The sequence below is a fragment of the Triturus cristatus genome, chromosome 9 (genome assembly GCF_964204655.1).
Source record: "Triturus cristatus chromosome 9, aTriCri1.1, whole genome shotgun sequence".
Taxonomy (NCBI): domain Eukaryota; kingdom Metazoa; phylum Chordata; class Amphibia; order Caudata; family Salamandridae; genus Triturus; species Triturus cristatus.
The window spans coordinates 1,143,992,035-1,144,010,988 of NC_140592.1; the positions used below are offsets into that span (position 1 = coordinate 1,143,992,035).

Consider the following 18,954-nt stretch of genomic DNA (forward strand, 5'->3'; position numbering starts at 1 on the left):
AACATCAGCCTTTTCATTAAACTCCCCAAACATTACAAACATACTTTATATAACCCAAACCGTTTCGAGCTTAATAAAACTGCAGCGAGTGAAAGGGATCTAGGATATGCTGACATTTTTTCTGATGTGGCCACTTGTAGCTCGCCCATCACAAAGCAGACCCTTCACACTAGCGGGTCATGTTGTATATGGAAAATGCCATATGGTGTTGGAAAGTACAAACCTGTGTTTTTTTGAGGTGGCCATGGTGAGGCTGACGACATATATAGGAAGAGAGGGGCTACACTTGCACATTGGTTGCTTTCTTGGTCTGTTCCCACGTCTGAAATCCCCAAAAGGTGGGTTTTGAAGAGACAGGACACATCAGGAGATTGAAAGATGGCTTATTGAGATATCAGGAACGACCCCTGGAAACACCAGCCACTTTCCACTGCAACTGCTCTCCCTCTGCCCTTTACATTCCAGAGCAGCCTCAGAGAAGACAGGTTGCTAGGGAGCAGCCAGTGTTCCAATGCATCTTATGAATTGTACATGTAATATATATTTTAATTAGTTTGGAGAATATAACACATCTCCCCTTTTAAGAAACATTTTCAACAGAAAGAAAAAACTTGAAATTATGAACATATGTAATCATCATATTTTTTTGGCATTATGCGTATGCGTCCAGAACTAATTCTAACTCTAGACGCAGGTACATCATTTGAACCGTGAACAGGCATGCGTGCGTCAGTGTCATGCTGGACATTAGATGATGCAACAATCTCAGTGTTAGAGCATGGCGACACTTTTCTAGTGTTCCACCAATTACCGTCTGATAACATCAAACTGTTTCCCCTCACAAGAACTACCTTCTTGGGAGAGGACCATTTTGAACAACCCTTCCTAGATTTGTCACCCAAAAATACTCTTACAAACATTCCCTGCGTGAACAAACGTTTGTGTTTTATAATGTTCTTATTATGCCTATGACAATATGGTTTTTGGTATTTGTTTACTCTAAGTTGTACCTTTTTTAGATCCGCTTCATATTTACCAGCTTTATTCATCCAAGCTGGTACAGCTACAGAATATGGTACTCTACCCTTGAGTAAGGAAAAAGGTGTCTCTTTGTTCACCAAATGAGGAGTAGTGCGATACGACCATAACATAGCTTCCAACACTCACCACTCATACATGCTAGTTGGATACACTCAACCAACACTCTGTTAAAGCGTTCCACAAGGCCGTTGCCCCTGGGGTGATAAACAGGTGTTCTTGTATGTTTGATGCCCCACCTGACAAGAAATCTCTTGAATTCCTCTGAGATAAATTGAGGACCATTATCTGTGACTATCTCAGCAGGACAACACTCCCTTCTGAATATGTCCTCACAAAACGAAATAACACTACTAGGCCTAATTTCTCTTACGAAAGCTACTTCTGGCCACTTAGAAAAATAATCAACCATGACTATGGCAAATCTTTCAGTCACATTTAAAACATCAAAAGGTCCACAAATGCCAATGGCCAATTTATCCCAAGGACCTTTGGGAATAGATGAAACAATGGTGGTTTCCTGGGATGAATGGGTCTTGTCACTGCATGTACATGCTATGCAATCACAAACAAATCGCTCGATTTGTATGTCCATCCCGGGCCACCAAAAATCCTCCCTAATTCTCCTTTTCATAGCGGACATTCCACCATGTCCTTTATGCATGATGTTTAATAATTTTTCTCTCAAAGTCACAGGTACAACCAACCTACTACCTCTCCTAAGTAACTCATCTACAACATTTAATTCAGACCAAATTAACTTGAATGACTCCAATTTCTTATGCAATTTCCATCCATGTTCGCGATTTAAAACACTCTTGATTTTGGTCAACACGTCATCTCTATCTAGAGCCTCCCTCCAATCTTCTTCACTGATGGCACTACAAACATCTTTTACTTCTGCTACCATCCATTCATCATCCTCTTCGTCTTGTATATTATCTAAAGGTAATCTTGATACACCGTGTCACCGGTGTTAGGCTTTGTTTATTTTTACTTTGTACTACCAAGATGGCGGCACGTATTACGTAGACGTCGTGCGTGACCTCTTGATTGGGACGTCTTGCAGCTTAGTCATAGCGAGACGTCATCAGGGATGTATCATAGAGAGAACTTCCAGATGGCGAGATTTGAATCAAAGCGGCAGACAAAGTAAGCGCACGGGCTTTTTTCCTTTTTAACTGGTATAGCTCTTTGAAAGTAAACATGTTGCTCGACTGAAGTTATGCCCAATCAGTTCAAAATCGGAACATAAAACAAGTCTTTTGACAATGAGGCGAATAGATTCTTCCACAGTCACACTTCTCAAAGAGAAAGCCTCACCATTCAACAGTCACTGCTTTAAAAAAAAAAAAATAAGTCACGTTAGCTCTATATCTTCTGGAGAACATTTAAAAAAAAAAAAATACTCAATAACGAAAGGAGCAACCTCAGAGGTTGTCCACATGTGGAAGTTCCAGATTCTCTCAGATAACTTGATAAGCAAAGTCCTTCCACCTTAAGTTACAAGTGGAAACTGTAATTATTCCATTGGCTAGGTGGACACTATAATATTAGTGTCAGCATACGTCCAACAAAAAGACAATCCAGGGGTCACTTACAGTTTGAAATATGTTCCTCTTCAGTAAGCTATATGTTAAAGTCTCATATGTTGGTGTCCTCTTCTTTAAAAGGGTGATCTCATCCTCGTCACCAGTTCTGAAGAGACAGGACACATCAGGAGATTAAAAGATGGTTTATTGAGATATCAGGAACGACCCCTGGAAACACCAGCCACTTTCCACTGCAACTGCTCTCCCTCTGCCCTTTACATTCCAGAGCAGCCTCAGAGAAGACAGGTTGCTAGGGAGCAGCCAGTGTTCCAATGCATCTTATGAATTGTACATGTAATATATATTTTAATTAGTTTGGAGAATATAACAGTGGGTATTGAATTTCTTCACTTGGCCTTGGCACTGTTCTGGCTAAAATGTCAGTCGCAATGTCCTGAAATCCACAGTGGCTCCCTTGTTGAAAAGATGCTCGTAATGGGTCTTGAGAAGAGGCTTAAAGCAAGGTACCAACTGGAAAAGAGAGCAGGTGCACAAGTAAAAAGCCAATAGCATCTTTTTCGGCTTAAGTATTACCCTTTTTTTTCTTTTTTTTAAAAAATCAAACCAAAATGACAACACATCAATTCTCCCGATGGTCGACATCAAGCATCCTCTGATTACCTAATCTCTACTTAAACAACATGGTACAGGCCACAATCCAACCAAATTGGGAATTAGATAGACATGTGGATAATATAATAAAGACAATCCCTCCCATATCAGTAGTTGACCTCTCTCCTTCTCCAATAACGTCCCACTCCCCCAGAATTTCCTGATCATTGACCCTACAATTCTTCATCTGGAAGAACATACCTTAATCCATGGATGTGCCTCTAGAAGTTACAAAAGAAATGTTACCTTGAGGTTAAACTGTTTAAGGTTGATGTTCCTTGGTGGTTATAGGTTGCTCAGCAAGAAAAACATTAAGCAAACATTATCAATTCAATGTTGAAGCAGTGACAACAAATTATGTGTAGGTATTGAACAGTAAATAAAGTATATGTGGGAATGATCTACTGTTTCAAACCGTAAAGTGATATTTTTTTGAGAAATTTGTTTTAAACTGCATGAAACACGGTACATATCGGGATAACTTTATCCCCAGTCTGTCGCCTCTGCAAAATGCGAATGATTGCAGTGTTTATGATGACCATGTATACTTTCAAGTGCCAATACTGCTGTTTAAAAAATGCTGTGTGTGAAAACTGCTTTGTCTACCTTTAGTGACCACAAGAAAGCCTGAATCATTGACAAAATCAATAGTTCCATCATTTGTATATTAAAAGATTGTTACTGTTGCCCTAGCTGTACCTTAGTTTGGAATCAAATAAACTTTACAGCATGTGCCAGGGTGGATCTGGGTGTTATCTCTCAACTGGCAAGGTTTTAAGTGTACAGTGATAGTGAAATATTCACCCATTCTAAGATTTCCATTAAAAGGCTTTGGCCAGGCCGGATGCACATTTAGTTAGGCAGTGGCCATTTTTGGAAGTAAAAATTGGGAGTGGTACGAGGTGGGCCCCTAAATGAGGGTCTCTCGACAGCTCTTATCAGTGGTGTCTGTAATGCCTGGTTTCTTCCTGAGAGTCTTTTAAGCATAGTCACATGGGCCAGAGATGCTGGTGGTAGTACCAGGGCACTGGGGTGGGTGCCTTCCTACCTCCTTCCTCTTCATGGCCAATGCGCTGATTGGCAACCTGTATTTGTCAGACTTGTGACTGGTGAGTAACAGGAGCTGGTCAAAGGAGGGAGCCTGACAAGAAGCCAGATCTGGGAAGGTAAGCGAGAGAGAGACCGTGGAACAAGCATGAATAAGGACAAGGCGAAGGTAGAGTAAGAAGGACGGTGTGAAGGCGTGAGCAGAAGGGGCACATGTGAACACTGTTATAAGTCAAACCTCCACCACGAGCATTCAGAGGAGTTTAGATGCACACATGAGGCTTTGGTGAGCAGTGTGAGATGCAGGCACGGTGTACAGGGGCAAGGTATGGCCTTGGTGGGCACTGTGCGACGCTGGTACTGGTTGGCATAAGAGGACATGATACAGTGGTCCAGAGTGAGAACCTTTCCCTGCAAACAGCTGGCACTGATGGGTAAGGTGAGGACATGTCATTGGTTGGTAGTGTGAGACACTTGCACTAGTGGTCAATGAGAATAACCTGCACTAATTTGAGACGAGAGAAGCAGGTTCCGGTGGGCAGTGTGATCTGGCATCTGTGGGCAGAGTGAAGTGTGGGTTCTAGAGGGCTATGTGCAAAGCTGGCACCGGAGAAAGCCTGAACAGATGTGTCTGGTGGGTAGTGTGAAGTCTGGCGGTGAGGACTGTGAGGAGCAGATTCCTATCAGCAGTGTGAGCAGCTGTCACTGTTGGACGGCGAGGAGCTGGCACCAGTAGGCAGATTGTGACACTCCCATTTGGCACTGGTAGGAAGTGCTAGCAGTAGGCACAGGGAGCTGGCACTGGTGGGCAGTGCAAAAAACCAGCACAAATGGGCAGCATTAGGTGCGCGCTCTGGTAGGCAAGTGAGAAGGTTTCATTTGTTGGGAGGATAAGGAAAGCGCACATCTGGGCAGTGCAAGGCGTGGACACTGCTGGACGATAGAAGGAGCTAGCACTGATGAGCAGTAAAATAATGTGGTGCTGTTGTAGTCCAATGCGTCTAACTGAAACTGACTCCAGTGGACATCCTGATGAGCTTTCACCGCTGAGTAGTGTTGTAGAGTTGACATTGGAGGACAGTCTGATGACCCTACACTGGAGGGTAGTGCAAGAAGCGGATATCTGCAGACCGTGTGAATAGCTTCGACCGATAGGCCGAGTAAGGAGCTGACACTAGTATGCAGTGATTCAAAACTGTATTGCTGTCAGTATATGCTATAGCAATAAAAAGCTATTGCAATAAGAAAACAAAAGAGTACTTAATAAACATAAGGCCATAAAAATAACATCTTAAAGAGAGCGCTGGTGAACCAGCTGAGAATATGACACTATCATTAGATAAACAGTCCTGCTCATATTGATACTGCCGCTGTCTACCCCTTTCAGCATACAACCATGCATATCAAACATACTGCAAAATACATTGGTTGATCACTCCTGTAACAAAGTGCAAATACTTAGGTAAATCAAGTGTTAATGTAGGTTTTAAATATTGGTAATTATCACTTCCTCCGCGTGGTACATGTATTTGTACAGAAAAGCTTAACATCTACATTGGAATCCCTAGCCCACCGAGACAGCTGATAGATTTTGTCTGGTCCCACTTGGCACTGTATGGTGTCTTTGGTAGGGTTCCTGTTCTAAATTTAAGATACAAAGTGCACCATGTCTCCAGTGGGATCCAATCTAAGTAAGATTAGAAGGCAGTATTTTCCTTGTAAGAAAGGTAACTATTTCAGAGAGCTGTGTGCAACTTCACGAAATGTTTTCCTCCATTTCACAAGCCAGTATTCCTTCTTGATTGAACCAGTCATATCGACTTTGACACGCTCAGGATTACAGTATTCTACTTCCCTGAGGGTATTCTTCACACGTGAAATCTAGAGATCTGCCACAGTCAGTAGGGTGCCAACTCTACCATGGAGCTAAGATAGGTTCAGCTCCTATGTAGCAGGAACCAATACAAAAGTGGGCAAAGAGCAATAATGACAGCTGTGGGTTTTATGCCAAGCTCCAAGTAAAGTGGTAGCAAAAGGGGCCAGGCACCAGTCGGTGCTATGATTAAAACATTTTTTTTAGTTCTCTTCAAATATCTGACCTGTATAATCTCTCAAAGCTCAGCATTGTACATGGATGCTGCTTCTGTCCTTATCCTCTGCACATGGAGAATTGTGCTTCGTCAACTGACTGTCGATTGTCTGCTTCAATCTTAGGACAGAAGCAGCGGTATGTTACTGGTAGCCTTCTCTCTATTCTTGCCCTTGTCAAGCTTGCAATCAAGGCAGATCCTAAAGTAGTCAAAGTTGTTCTCATAATATTAGAGATGACTAGTGATGATTAATTGTCCTCCAGGAGACGAGTAGACTTCATAATCATGACGTTAGTTTTGACTTCATTGGTGGTCGACTTCTTCATCACGCAATATGGTTTACACTGCTAATTTGTTTATGCATGGTCAGTTCAGTTAAGAAGAGCAGAATATCATCGCCAGCAACATGAGCAATGGTATTTTCCATACCTTGTGGGTGTCACAATTGAGACCAACCAGTTAGCCACCAACATCATTTAAAAACAGGCTAAATAATAAAGGGACCAGAAGACAACCCTGCCTCACTCTTGATGAAAGTGAAAATATTTCAGTTTATGCCCCTGATGGACCATTTGATGCTCATGTGGCGATTTTTAAGGGAAGGAACTGTGTAGCAACTAATAGCGATTTTTGAAGACCCTGCCGTAACCACCTTTTTAGGGTTATAAATGATATATCTAGCTGGACTTAGTCCACACAAACCAAGTATAATCTCATCTGTAAGGATGGTTTCGAGTCGACCCAACTCAGTAGATGGTTCAGCATTACTTTTTTTTTTTTTTTAATTATAATTTTTTTTATTGAATAACATACCAGTACAGATCTGCATTTGTTACAACAACATCATATAGTTTTTCTTTATAGTCACTTAGTCAAATCAGTTTTATCGCAATACATCTATATTCCCACACCCTTACACGTCTCCGTCCGACTCACTATCATGTTCTGGGGGTGAACAAATTTCTCCTCTATGTGTGTTCCACTTGCCCCACACCCTAGCCCATTTACGAGGGCATCTTCAGTTTATAAAGGTGGCCTTCTCCGCTACCATGACCATATCCATATCCATATCTCTATACCACTGTAATATTGTTGGTAGTGTTCCCACACCCCATTTCTGCGCTATGTTCCTTTTGGCAATCATTATGCCATTTGTGGCCCACAGGCGTTCAGCATGGTTAAGGTCTGTCGGACCCCAGACGTTAAGAAGACAGCACTGGGGCTCGAATGGAACCTGCTTCCCGGTAACTTCTATAATCGTGCCTATCACTTCCTCCCAGTAGGGCATAAGTTTCGGGCATTCCCATAACGTGTGATAATATGTACCGACATCCCCGCAGAGGCGCAAACAATTAGGTTCAGGAGCCCTCCCCATCTTGTGTAGTACCGTCCGTGTGAAGTGGGTCCTATGTAATATTTTAAACTGCACCAGGCGTAATCTGGAGGAAATTGCCACTTCTTTAGGTGAAGCTAGTGCCTCTCGCCAATCGGGATCATCCATATCTCCCACTTCGGACTGCCAAAGTTCCCTAAGCGGATAAGGGGGTCCGGTCGATTATTGATGATTTTTTTTATATGTCAGGGATGTCGCTTTTTTTTGGAGGTGATCGGTGAGCAGTCGGTCCTCTAAGGGGGAAGCCGCCGGAAGCGTTGCCTCCGCAGGGAGTGCTATTTCAATTGCATGTTTGATTTGGGTGTATCGGAACCTTTCGCCTAGAGCCATGGAGTACTGTTCTTGCAGGTGAGTGAAGCTGACCACTTTCCCCTTTTGCCAAAGATCCCCCAGTCGGGTGATGCCAATTAAATCCCAACTGCGGAATCCTTTACTATTGCCCAGTGTTCCAAATTTACGTGCGTCTCATAATGGTGTATGTTTCGTGAGTATGTCAGTCCAGCCCAAATGCCTGTTTACTGTGTGCCAGATGTGGACAGTATGTGCCGCCGGGCCGATAAGGTCTCGGGTTTTCTGTGTATTGTAGAGTGCACTATTAAAACCGCCTTTCCCTAGAGTCATTCTGTCAAGGTGGTAAGCCGGGTCCGAATCTGGCACGTGAAGCCATTGATTAATGACTGTAAGTTGCGAGGCCAAGTAGTAGGCCTTGATATCAGGAAGAGCATCCCACCATCATACCAGCTCCTCGCCATTTTCGTCGCCGCCACTCTCGGCGGCCTGGCGTCCCAGAGGAGAGCGGCTATCTCAGCGTTTACTGCTTTAAAGTATGAGTCTGGGACTGGATACGGGGTATTATGCAGGGCATTTAGAAATCTGGGCAAGGCCATCATTTTAAAAAGAGCCGCCCTGCCCAAAAGTGAGAGCGGCAATGACTTCCATTGTCGAATATCGCATTCTAGTCGTTGCATGGGGGCTTGTAAATTCAGTGTCAGTAAAGTGTCACGGTCCGAAGTAATATGTATGCCAAGGTATTTGACAGTGTCCGTGACTTTCTGGACCTCTCAGTCTTTTTGGAGACGCGGGGGCGGTCCGTGTAGCAGATATAATACAGACTTATCCCAGTTGATGGCATAGCCGGATACAGAGCCATAGACAGCGCAGATATTAAGCAGTGCATGCAGCGACCATCTTGGGTGAGGCTATATACAATAACACATCGTCCGCATACAAGGAAATGTGGTCTTCCCAGTCCTCCCTCCATTTCAACCCTCGAACCATGGGGTCCCATCGTATCCATGCCGCCAGCGGCTCTAGAACCAACGCAAACAGCAAGGGTGATAATGGGCATCCCTGCCATGTACCTTTCCCCAGGGTGAATCCCCTCGATATGTGACCATTAGCGACTACGTGCGCCACCGGATCCGTATAGAGTAGACGTACCCATGAGCAGAACTTCGGCCCGAACCCCAAATGTTGAAGGACCGCAAAGAGGAAGGCCCACTCCACCGAATCGAATGCCATCCGCGCATCCAAGGATAGGACCGCCGTGTCTTCCTGAATAGTGTGTTTCCGACTTATTACGCTCTGGAGGCGTCTAAGATTCAGGGCTGTGTTCCTACCCGGCATAAAGCCGGATTGGTCCGGGTGTATTAATGTGCTGAGATGGGGAGTGAGTCTGAGTGCCAGTGTTTTAGCTAAAATTTTCCCTTCGGCTTTGATTAAGAAGATAGGGCGATAGGACGCGTAGTCCTCCACTGACTTCCCAGGCTTATGAATGGCTGCCAGTCTCTGGGGAGTGTCCCTATTTCGCGACTGGCTTCGAACATTTGCAGCATATATGGGGTTATTTTGTCCGCCATGTGCTTATATAATTCCATCGGGATTCCATTAGGACCGGTGGCTTTACCGGATTGTATTTGGGAAATGGCCAGTTTGAGTTCATCAACTGTAAGGTCTGCTTCCAGAGTTTTGGCATCTTTAGACGTGAGCCGAGGCATATGAATATCATGAAGGAATGCCAGCGCTTCTTGTACAGTGGTGGTATTTGTGGAGGTGTATACTTGCTCGTAGTGTCGTGCTAATGTGTCCACCATGTGTTGCAGGTCGGACATGAGTGGTTCAGCATTACTTAACCAACTATTTCGCCGAATCAATTCAAGAGTGAAATTGGCCGTTAGTTGTCTGGGTTTCCGTGGTTGCCCTTCTTACACAGAGTGCCGATTACTGCCGACTTCCATAAGCAAATGACAGTGTTGATTGCTGGTGCTCAGGTGTTGGATTCTGCTAGATGCAAGTCCTCTGGGACAGGATATTGTGTTAGGGGGTGGTAGGGTGGTTGGGGGACACCAAGAGCTTTGTTCAGCTTGTGATGTCTTATTTTACCTCAAACGTAAGAATAAAATGGTTAAATTCCTGGTCCCTTTGGGTTGTTTCAGGCTAGTCTTCACTAGATTTGTTCATCCTTCCTGTCTGCATATAAGTTTTTAAAGTAGTTTACCAGTTTGTTCCTTACTCAGCATAGCTCCAGGTGGTTTGCGTGCCCCTTGCGTTCAAGGGGGATGAGCTCCAAGAACCCCTTAGAATTGTTTATCTATAGAAACCGTCTTTAATTTATCCCACATTCTCTGCTGGGCTCTAGGGATTTTACTTGCAATCAATTTTCTACGTTATTAGCTTGATTAAGGAACATTGATCTCCTTCTTAGCAGCATAGTGGCATACTACTAGGCCTGGGAAAGCTCACACTTCCTTTACCATCACTCCTCATTAAACCTGGATGTTATGATCAGAGTTTCCTTTGGAGAGTTTAGAAGTAGTAAAAAAGAGTCTTTTGTAATTACTTACTCATGTGAATTCAACATTATTCCCTAATTCCTTCCCTAGGTAAAAGGATTTCATTGAACACTTCCTCTATTGCCTCCATTAACTATGCGGCAAGCATATCCTATTTCTCATTCTCAATTTAATTGCTCTTCTATTTATTATTGGAAATGATTTCAGTGGGTGCTCATTGGCCCTGCCTCTTCAGGAACTTGGAACTGTTGAAGTAGACATAGTTGCACAATTACAATTAAATCATGGTCCCTTTCGAAACATGGCGCTACTCTCATATCTACCACCAGTTCCCAAGATATTGACCATGATGCAGTCAATCAAACTTCACCAATTTTTTTACTTGAAGATCTTTTTAGCTAGTGCATTTGCGTGAGTGTGGGTGTTCAAGACATGCAAGCTAATAACTGTGATGTAAAGCTTTTCTCTCACTTCTTCTTAACACAGATAAGGCTCGGGGATCTGCCAGTCCTCTGATTGCATCCACGACATGGAATGACCTCCCTCAACACATTAGCGCCTCTTCGTCACTTCTTGAGCTCTGCAAGAAGCTTAAGACCTTGCTCTTCGTATAAGCATCTTGGATACCACAAATCTGCGCAGGCGCCTGGATACCCTCTCAAGTGATTAGTCCACTATACAAATCAATATACCATAACAAACTAGTTCTTCATGAGTAGTGGCATTTTCTAACTTTAGTGGTAGATGCATTATAAACACTGCATACTAATAAAGTATGTTGAGCTACGTTACTAGTCATAAGAATACCTCCATGAACTACTACTTCAACATCTGCAAATACAGACATAAAAATTAAATACATCAAATGCTTTCTCTAGCAGTACAATCCGAGTTTGGTTAATATTCACGAGAAGGGCTAGTGTTAAGTAGGATGATGAGTGGGCTCTGGTGTCCATTGTGAGGAGCGGCCTCTTGTGAGCAGTTTGAGAATCTAGCACTGTTGAACAGCATGAGGAACGGACCCTGGTGGAATCTGGATGTGGCCATAATGATCAATGTAAAAGGATGGCATTGGTGGGAAGAACCTAGCACCTGTGGGCAGTATGAAGAGCTGGCACTGGCTGGTAGTAAAAGGTGCCTGTACAAGCCGGAAAAATCTACTCACTCACTTGCTATAGCGAGTCCGATTGTATCAGGTTGAGCGATATTTAAGACCTACTCACCTGTTCTGGCAAGTTGACAAAGAGCAGGTGTTTTGTTCAGTCAGAAAGTGAAGGAGCAATAAAGATGCCTTGAAAGCTTGTTTTTATCTGGTCACATTTGCTCTGTGTTCAGAGACAGAGATGAGAAGTTAGTTTACAATTACTTTTCCTTCTCAGATTGCAGGGTTCCAGGATTTTATAAAGTGAACTGTCTGACCTGCTGTACGAAGTGTGAAATGAAAGGCTGTAGGGCATCAGATATTTCCTAACACACATTTAAATAGCTAATAAGTCAACTACACAAACATTTCAAAAAATATCTCAGTAGTTGTGAAAGCCCATGTTCTATACTTCTGTGTGTTGAAAAATATATTTTAATAGAATGAAAAACAAATCAGAATACTTTACTTGGTGATGTGCAAATGATAAATATGTCTTCCGAAACCCAATTTTCACAGATTATTGTTAATACGCTATATAGTTTTATCAATAAAGCTGCAAAGTAGTAGGAAGGTTTTTGGACATTTCTTGGAAATTTACTGTCTGTAAATAACAGTGCGCTACTGCATCATGCTTTAGTAATATATTGCTTAAAAGTAAGTGTTTAAAGATGAACTGGAAAAAACCTCCTGCCCATGTCTTGATGGCAATGCTGTCAGTAAACTGAGAGGCAAGTCTGGGATCATGCGTACTCTATATGTGGGCTAGATTCTTATTACTCATGGAGCAAATGTTTAGTCTATTTAATCAAACTAAATAGTTTTGTTTTGTACTGCAGAAATGCTGAACTCACATAGTTGAAGGTGGACTCCTATGTAAGAATGAAGAAAAAAGCAACTCTGTAAAATGAAATATTTGTAAAAGATCACACAATTTGGGACCAGTTTAGGGGTCAAGTACATTAAAGTTAGGTTGCATACACTATTCAAGTTACTTGACCTGCAGGTCTAGTAACACTTTTCTGATTTTTCGAGCCCTGCTGTATTGGTGAACAGCGTGAGGAATGATCAAGATGAAGCAGGCATTGCTGGGCAGTCTGAAGTTGGTAATAAGAGACTGGGGACCACTGTGAGAATCTGGGACTGGTGGCTGGTGAAAGGAGATCTTGTTTGTCGAACTGTGAGGGGTGGGGAGTATAAGCAGATGAGAAGCAGTAAAAGGTGGGTAGTGTGGTGAACTTTAACTGTTGGTCATAGTGAGGAATTAGTACAGGTAGGTTGCACCAGTAGTCAGGGATAGGTGTGAACATTGATGAGCCTGTTGGACAGTGTGAGAAGCTGGCACTGGTGGGCAGTGTGAGAAGCTGGTACTGGTTGGCAGTGTGAGTAAGGGTGCACAGTAAACAGAGAGAGAACAGAGAGAACACTCTAATGGGCAGTGTGAGGTGTTCACATTGGCGTGGAGAACCTTTTGCCTTAACACTCTATCTGTCGCACGGTGAACATGGGAAGTTTGGTAGGACTGAAAAAGAGTGGCAGAATCTCCTTAAAGGGACCTTTGTCAGCACTTGCAGCATGCAGAGGGGACTTGAGACGTATATTTCCTAATTACACATTCACAAATGGCGTTTGCTTGCACTTTCTTTGTATGTTGGCGAGGATGATGATCGTATGATGTTGATCCTTTTCTGGAAGACAACGTATGCTATAAAAATTCCAGAGCAAAGGTTTTCATTTCTCATATCATACACAGGCGTGCACTGACAGTACATTGGTCATTACTCGAACTAAATCAGTTGTCCCAGTGAAGACCACTTGTCCTGCTCAGAGCAGGAATCCACAGATCACAGCAGAATCACAAGGGGCAGCATAGCAGGGGAGTGGGGTGGAGGTGTGAGATCACCTGTTGAGATCTGGGAAAGAAGGGGATACGTTTTGCGTTCTAACTTCTGCAGTGCAGTTTCCATATACACTTTTGTATACTGTGACGAATGACGTCAAAGACCAACAAAAAGAGTGAACCATACCAGCCCTGCTTTTAAGACCTCCCCTTCACTCTGCCAACTCACTACAGCCAATCTCACTTCTGCTGTGTGAACTGTCATTAACATGGGTGAAGAACTAGATTTGTCGAAGTGATTTAGTCTATTTAGAAGGAGCAAATGGCTCCCGATGTAGCAGGGCAGCGTCAATTTGCATAAAATAGGCTTGCCATACTTTACCCAATGTGCGCTTACGAACAATGCGTATCAATAAAACTACACTTTGACAGTCTTCAGTAAATGTAAAGATTCCGTCAGCTCTCTTTCCCATTTTCTTGCTAACATCAGTGCAGCCTCCCCCCCCCCCCCCCAGCAAAAGCCTGTAGCACAATGACACAGTTGTGTCCTTGTTGATGGCAGGTTTCCCGGGCGCTTTATTTCACATTGTTCTTAAGCCATTATGTTGTGTAGTCCTCCGGGTACATTGATGAGCAGTCTTGAGATCTTCCCTTTGCAGTACTGTGGCTGAAATGCTGTGGATGCTTCTGGGCATACCATGTTTTCTTAGCTCAGATAATATGGCATCCTGGTGTACTTCCATGCTTATATCTTTGAAAACTGCAAAAAGGAAACCGAAAAAACACCAAATCTTCGTTGGCAAGAGCAAAATTGCACCATCCAACTCATTCAGAAAATGTGGACACAGTTCTAATGTAGAACTACTGCAGTCGAAATTATAGAAAAAGTGTAAAATCCTTTAAGAAATATCATGCACGTCTTAGGATGTAATCACCTGTAAGGAAAAGAGAGCTCCTGTGTGCTTGTGGAAGAGATGACGCCTTTTCATTGTGCTCTTGAGAGCCTGCTTGAGCCTTAGCAGATGTGCTTATTTTTGTTTTTAATGTACATGTGTTTCCTTTTTCATAGACGGGTGGTGGGCTCCAGAGACGTTAGCGTGGCAGTGACTCCCAATGGTTATGCCGATGCTGTATACGGCGATAGGTTTGTCATGCCGGAAGAACGCAGCATGACCTTCAGCTCCTTTCTGGACATCGTGGAGAAGAAGGTGGCCCGGCCAGGAGTATTCTATGTCCAGAAGCAGTGCTCCAACCTGACTGAGGAGTTCTCCCAGCTCATCGATGATGTCGAGCCCGATATCCCATGGATGACTGAAGCCTTAGGTGCGGACTCTAAAACATCGTCTTTTACCTGGATTTGATCATATCTGGCTAAAGCTGCATTTGAGATTGGCGCATCCAGCTCTCACTGCACTGGGGATCCAGCTCATGAATACGCGAGTGGTGGCCTGGGTCATTGCACTAGGGATTGCCCTTTACTAGAGTCTAGTTTAGAGTGGAAAGGCCCAGTCGGAGGATGGACTACAGCAGACAGAGGTTGTTTGCCACCTGCTATTATCCTCTTGGGAAGAGCGTTGTAGAGGAGGTGCCCTGGAATATTAATGGTCTATAATGTTTTAGCTAGCGGCGAGTTGTTTATCAATTTAAAAGGGGTTTTATTGTTATAAACCTATTTATTCCACAATGTTTATTTGTTGCATTTAATTGTAGCCTCAATATACTATTTTCACTGAATGGGAGTAATCAGAAGAAAATTGATGTATGCTCTCACCAGGCCATTACTCCAATGGAAGGGCAGTTCCAACAGGTACCTGGCAAGATTGGACCAGTGAAATGGTTCTGAAGGCCACTGACTCAGACCTCCACCAGAAATACCCTCCCTTGCTAGAATGACCCTTTATTCGCCATATATTGCAGTGCAAACCAGTGCCTGTTGACAGCTGGTACCCTGGTTGAAAAGGGGGCATTATTATTGTTGATACCTCAGCCTTCATGCACTCTGACTGCCTTGAGCTGGCATGCATCTTTGATCTGTCATGTCTCTGGTCTTGCCAGGTCTGTCTGTGATGATCTAGAGGTATGTGGGAAATGTTGATCAAGCATGGGAGAAATGATTAGTTTCAGATACTAGAATTTGGTTGTGAATTGATAATGTACCATAGTCATCACCGGTGCCTTTGCTTCCTCCTTAGGAAAGAAACCAGATGCTGTGAACTTCTGGCTTGGGGAGTCAGCTGCAGTAACATCAAGTAAGCACAGTACTCTCTTGCTCTGGTAATAGTATCACATACCAGTAACGCTCTGGCAGTGCGCTATACAGCAAACTCTGGTCCAAGGGTAACAGTGTATTTCGGCAGGACACCTTTTTTGGTGAAGATTATTGAATAAGGAATAACACAATGGCATTATTACCTGTAGTTTTCTGACCATGCACCTGGAGTTACAAGAATCTTATAAAATGAGTATTGGAATCCTTAAGTGTGTAATTCGACAGAAAGTGGGATGCATCAAACATATCCATATCCCACCCATTTATGGCTTAACACCATACATTTCAGTTGTACGTCCAAGAGCAGCCGGCCAACATGAAGGAGGAGCGACGAGCTAGCAATGCAAGAACAAACACAACACAGGCTTCTTTCGGTGGTGGGTGTGGTGCGTACTAGCCATGGCATCCTGCATTGTGACACATGATGACTCAGAAAACTCATACTTGAAAACTGAATTAAGCATCATCATGAAAAAGGAGCCTGCTGACTCCACGTGCAGGACTGCGGAGAATTGCACAGAGCTCACCCAGTCTCAATGGTGCTCTACGCTAACCCTGTACAGGTCCATGGTCTAACAGCAGCATGAACCTATGGAGGAGCTTTGTCAAAATGACGCCGCTGGATATGGCCAAGAGGAGGCTTGGACGTCGTTTCCCTCCATTTGTGATTCTGGACGTGATCCGAGAGAGGTGAAATGAACTCCCATCAACAGCTGCTCACATCAGTGCCATCCCAGCCCCTGTCGAGGCACTTGTCGCAGTATTCGTCCTACCGAACGGCTCTTTTCAGAGGAGCAGTGGAATCAGGGCCGACATTCGACAAGCTGGTCGATCCTGATGCTGGCACCGCGCCTCAGCAATACAAGCAAAATATTCTGTATGGAGAGTGGCATTGTGGCAGCGCTGTTGTACAGTGTGGGTTGTATGTAGAGGATTCACTGCAGCATGTCTGCAGCAGGCATTGAATTCATTGATGTACAGTCAGTGATGACGTGTTAGGTGCCGATGATTGGGTGCCCATGACCAGAATAAGGAACTAGATGTAGTGGTGCAACTGGGAAGTAGACGGACACCTAGAAGCAGATACACTGATGCATAATGCCCACAAAAGAGGTGCATGGAAGGAAAGGGAAGTTAAATCAAGAATTGTGGGGCAGTCCTGTTTTGGGTTCATGGGGGTGGGCCCTTCGATCAGTAACAGCCTACTCCCCCCCCCCCCCCCCCTCCAGCGCCTTGAGACCCTCGCAGGTATGTAGTGCGCTTTACAAATGTTTGATTGATTGATCGATTGCATAAATAGAAAAAAGATCAAATGTACAGTTTGGGGAATTCAGCATGGGGATAAGACTCGTGAGTACGCTAAAATGGTGAACTACCCTACTGTCCTAAAATCACTTGAGACCACTCTCCACATGTGCTTAGAACACCTGTCTCATTACCATAACAGCCACCAAAAAACGTGAATATCGTTTTGTTGTCCCTACTACTGACTGGTAGTTTATGCGATGCCATGGGACACATCATGCATGTGCATGTCATTATACCTGGTGTAACATATAACAGCTACACCTTTTTACAGTCACTGAAAGTAGCACACCTCTTGGAAATGATGGCAAAATGTGGCTGTTTTGGTGAGTATTTGTGCTAATGCAGTTCTACAGGTATGAAATGATCATGGGCCTTTTGACATCACTTGGCGGTGCATACATTTTGCTTAAACTCTGATATTTGGTGAGTGACACACTCTAGAATGTATGTAGATAAATGCATGTAGGTGACAATCCCATACTTTAAAGCAAATCCTTTACAATGACGGTACCGACCTCTTTTACTCATTTCTCGTGACACCCTTTCGGTGGTTCTCTACAGAACTTCTACAAGGGTATAACTTAGCTCACATGAATGCCCGTGGCAACTCTTGAAGTCATGCTTGAGGTTCCTGGATCACACTTGTAGAGTACAGTGATACCCCTTAGCCGTAGCGTGCAAGATTATTATGGCCCGTTGATTGTTGCACTAAATCTCGCTGCATCATATCATACATAGTGGCCTCAACCTGGAACCCTTCAGCACCCAGGTGCTGCTGTATCGAAGAATGGGACTGGGGGGTGCAGGCAGAAACAGTCTGCTGGCATCCTTTTTCATGCAGGTTCCTCTTCCCAGGCTTGAGTTCTGCCAATGACATCTGTCAGTTGTATGCTTTTGATCACAAGTGGCTTCTGCCACTTGACTAGCTATGATATTGGGACATCTTTGTCAACATACCCTCTCAAGGCCTTCCTTTGGCTGGACAAGGATGTGCCACCACAGCCAATATATACACAAAGCACGCCAAAAAGGCATGTATGCCAGGGCAGCTACAACCCACCCACTGTTGTGCTACCCAGATATTTTAGGGATCACACCTGCTAGAATTCCTGGCTCCAAAAGCTAACTCATTTTTTCAGAGAAAAGGAAAACTGGCATGTGTCTGTTTCCTCTCTCATTGAGTTGCACTCTTGCAGATTTGGCTTGTAAGGAGTGAGACAAACCTGTCAAAGAATCGCTTACAACTGCAGGTGATGTAGCATAGCCCCGCCCGAACCCCAGAATAGCACACACAACTTGTAGACTTACACTACAGTTAAAAATCTGGTGAATGCAAATTATCATAATAATATCTCTGCAATTCAACACTATATAAGGGGGAAAACTAGATACACCCCAAAAACTTTTCATCACACATCCCTCACCTGTTAGTAAAATATCTGATTGTATCGTATTTAAATGGCCCACAGATTCATGTATTTAATTGTAAATATTTCATAATGCTTGACGACCTGTATGCCAGTATGTCTCAAAATGGAGCCCTAACTGGTCAGTCTGCTTGTGCGAGGGACAGCGGAACAAGTGAGTGCGCCCCTCGCTCTGAGCCTGTATTTTAAACAGGACCTAAGTTGGTTGAAGAAGCTGTGGCAGCTTCTGCTTTGTATTCGGTTCATTCCGTCAGCGCATTGCTTTCCCAAGGTCAGCCTGCAAGCAGATTTCTAGATAGTGTAAAATGCTGCAGAGAATGGAAAACCCTTGTGATGTGAGCTGCAAAAAGATACGAATTTAGTAAATACCGTTTCTTTTAGCAAACATTCAATTAAGACGCCCTC

The 18,954-nt window shown here is 43.7% G+C and overlaps 1 protein-coding gene across 1 annotated transcript in view; it reads left to right on the top strand.

Annotated features, from left to right (window-relative positions):
- Positions 1 to 18,954, top strand: part of JMJD7 (jumonji domain containing 7) — a 61,431-nt gene that overhangs the window by 35,159 nt on the left and 7,318 nt on the right. Inside the window, exons 3-4 of the mRNA XM_085627080.1 lie at positions 14,615 to 14,868; positions 15,738 to 15,794. Coding sequence (XP_085483206.1) covers positions 14,615 to 14,868; positions 15,738 to 15,794 — 311 coding nt within the window. The remainder of the gene's footprint in view (positions 1 to 14,614; positions 14,869 to 15,737; positions 15,795 to 18,954) is intronic.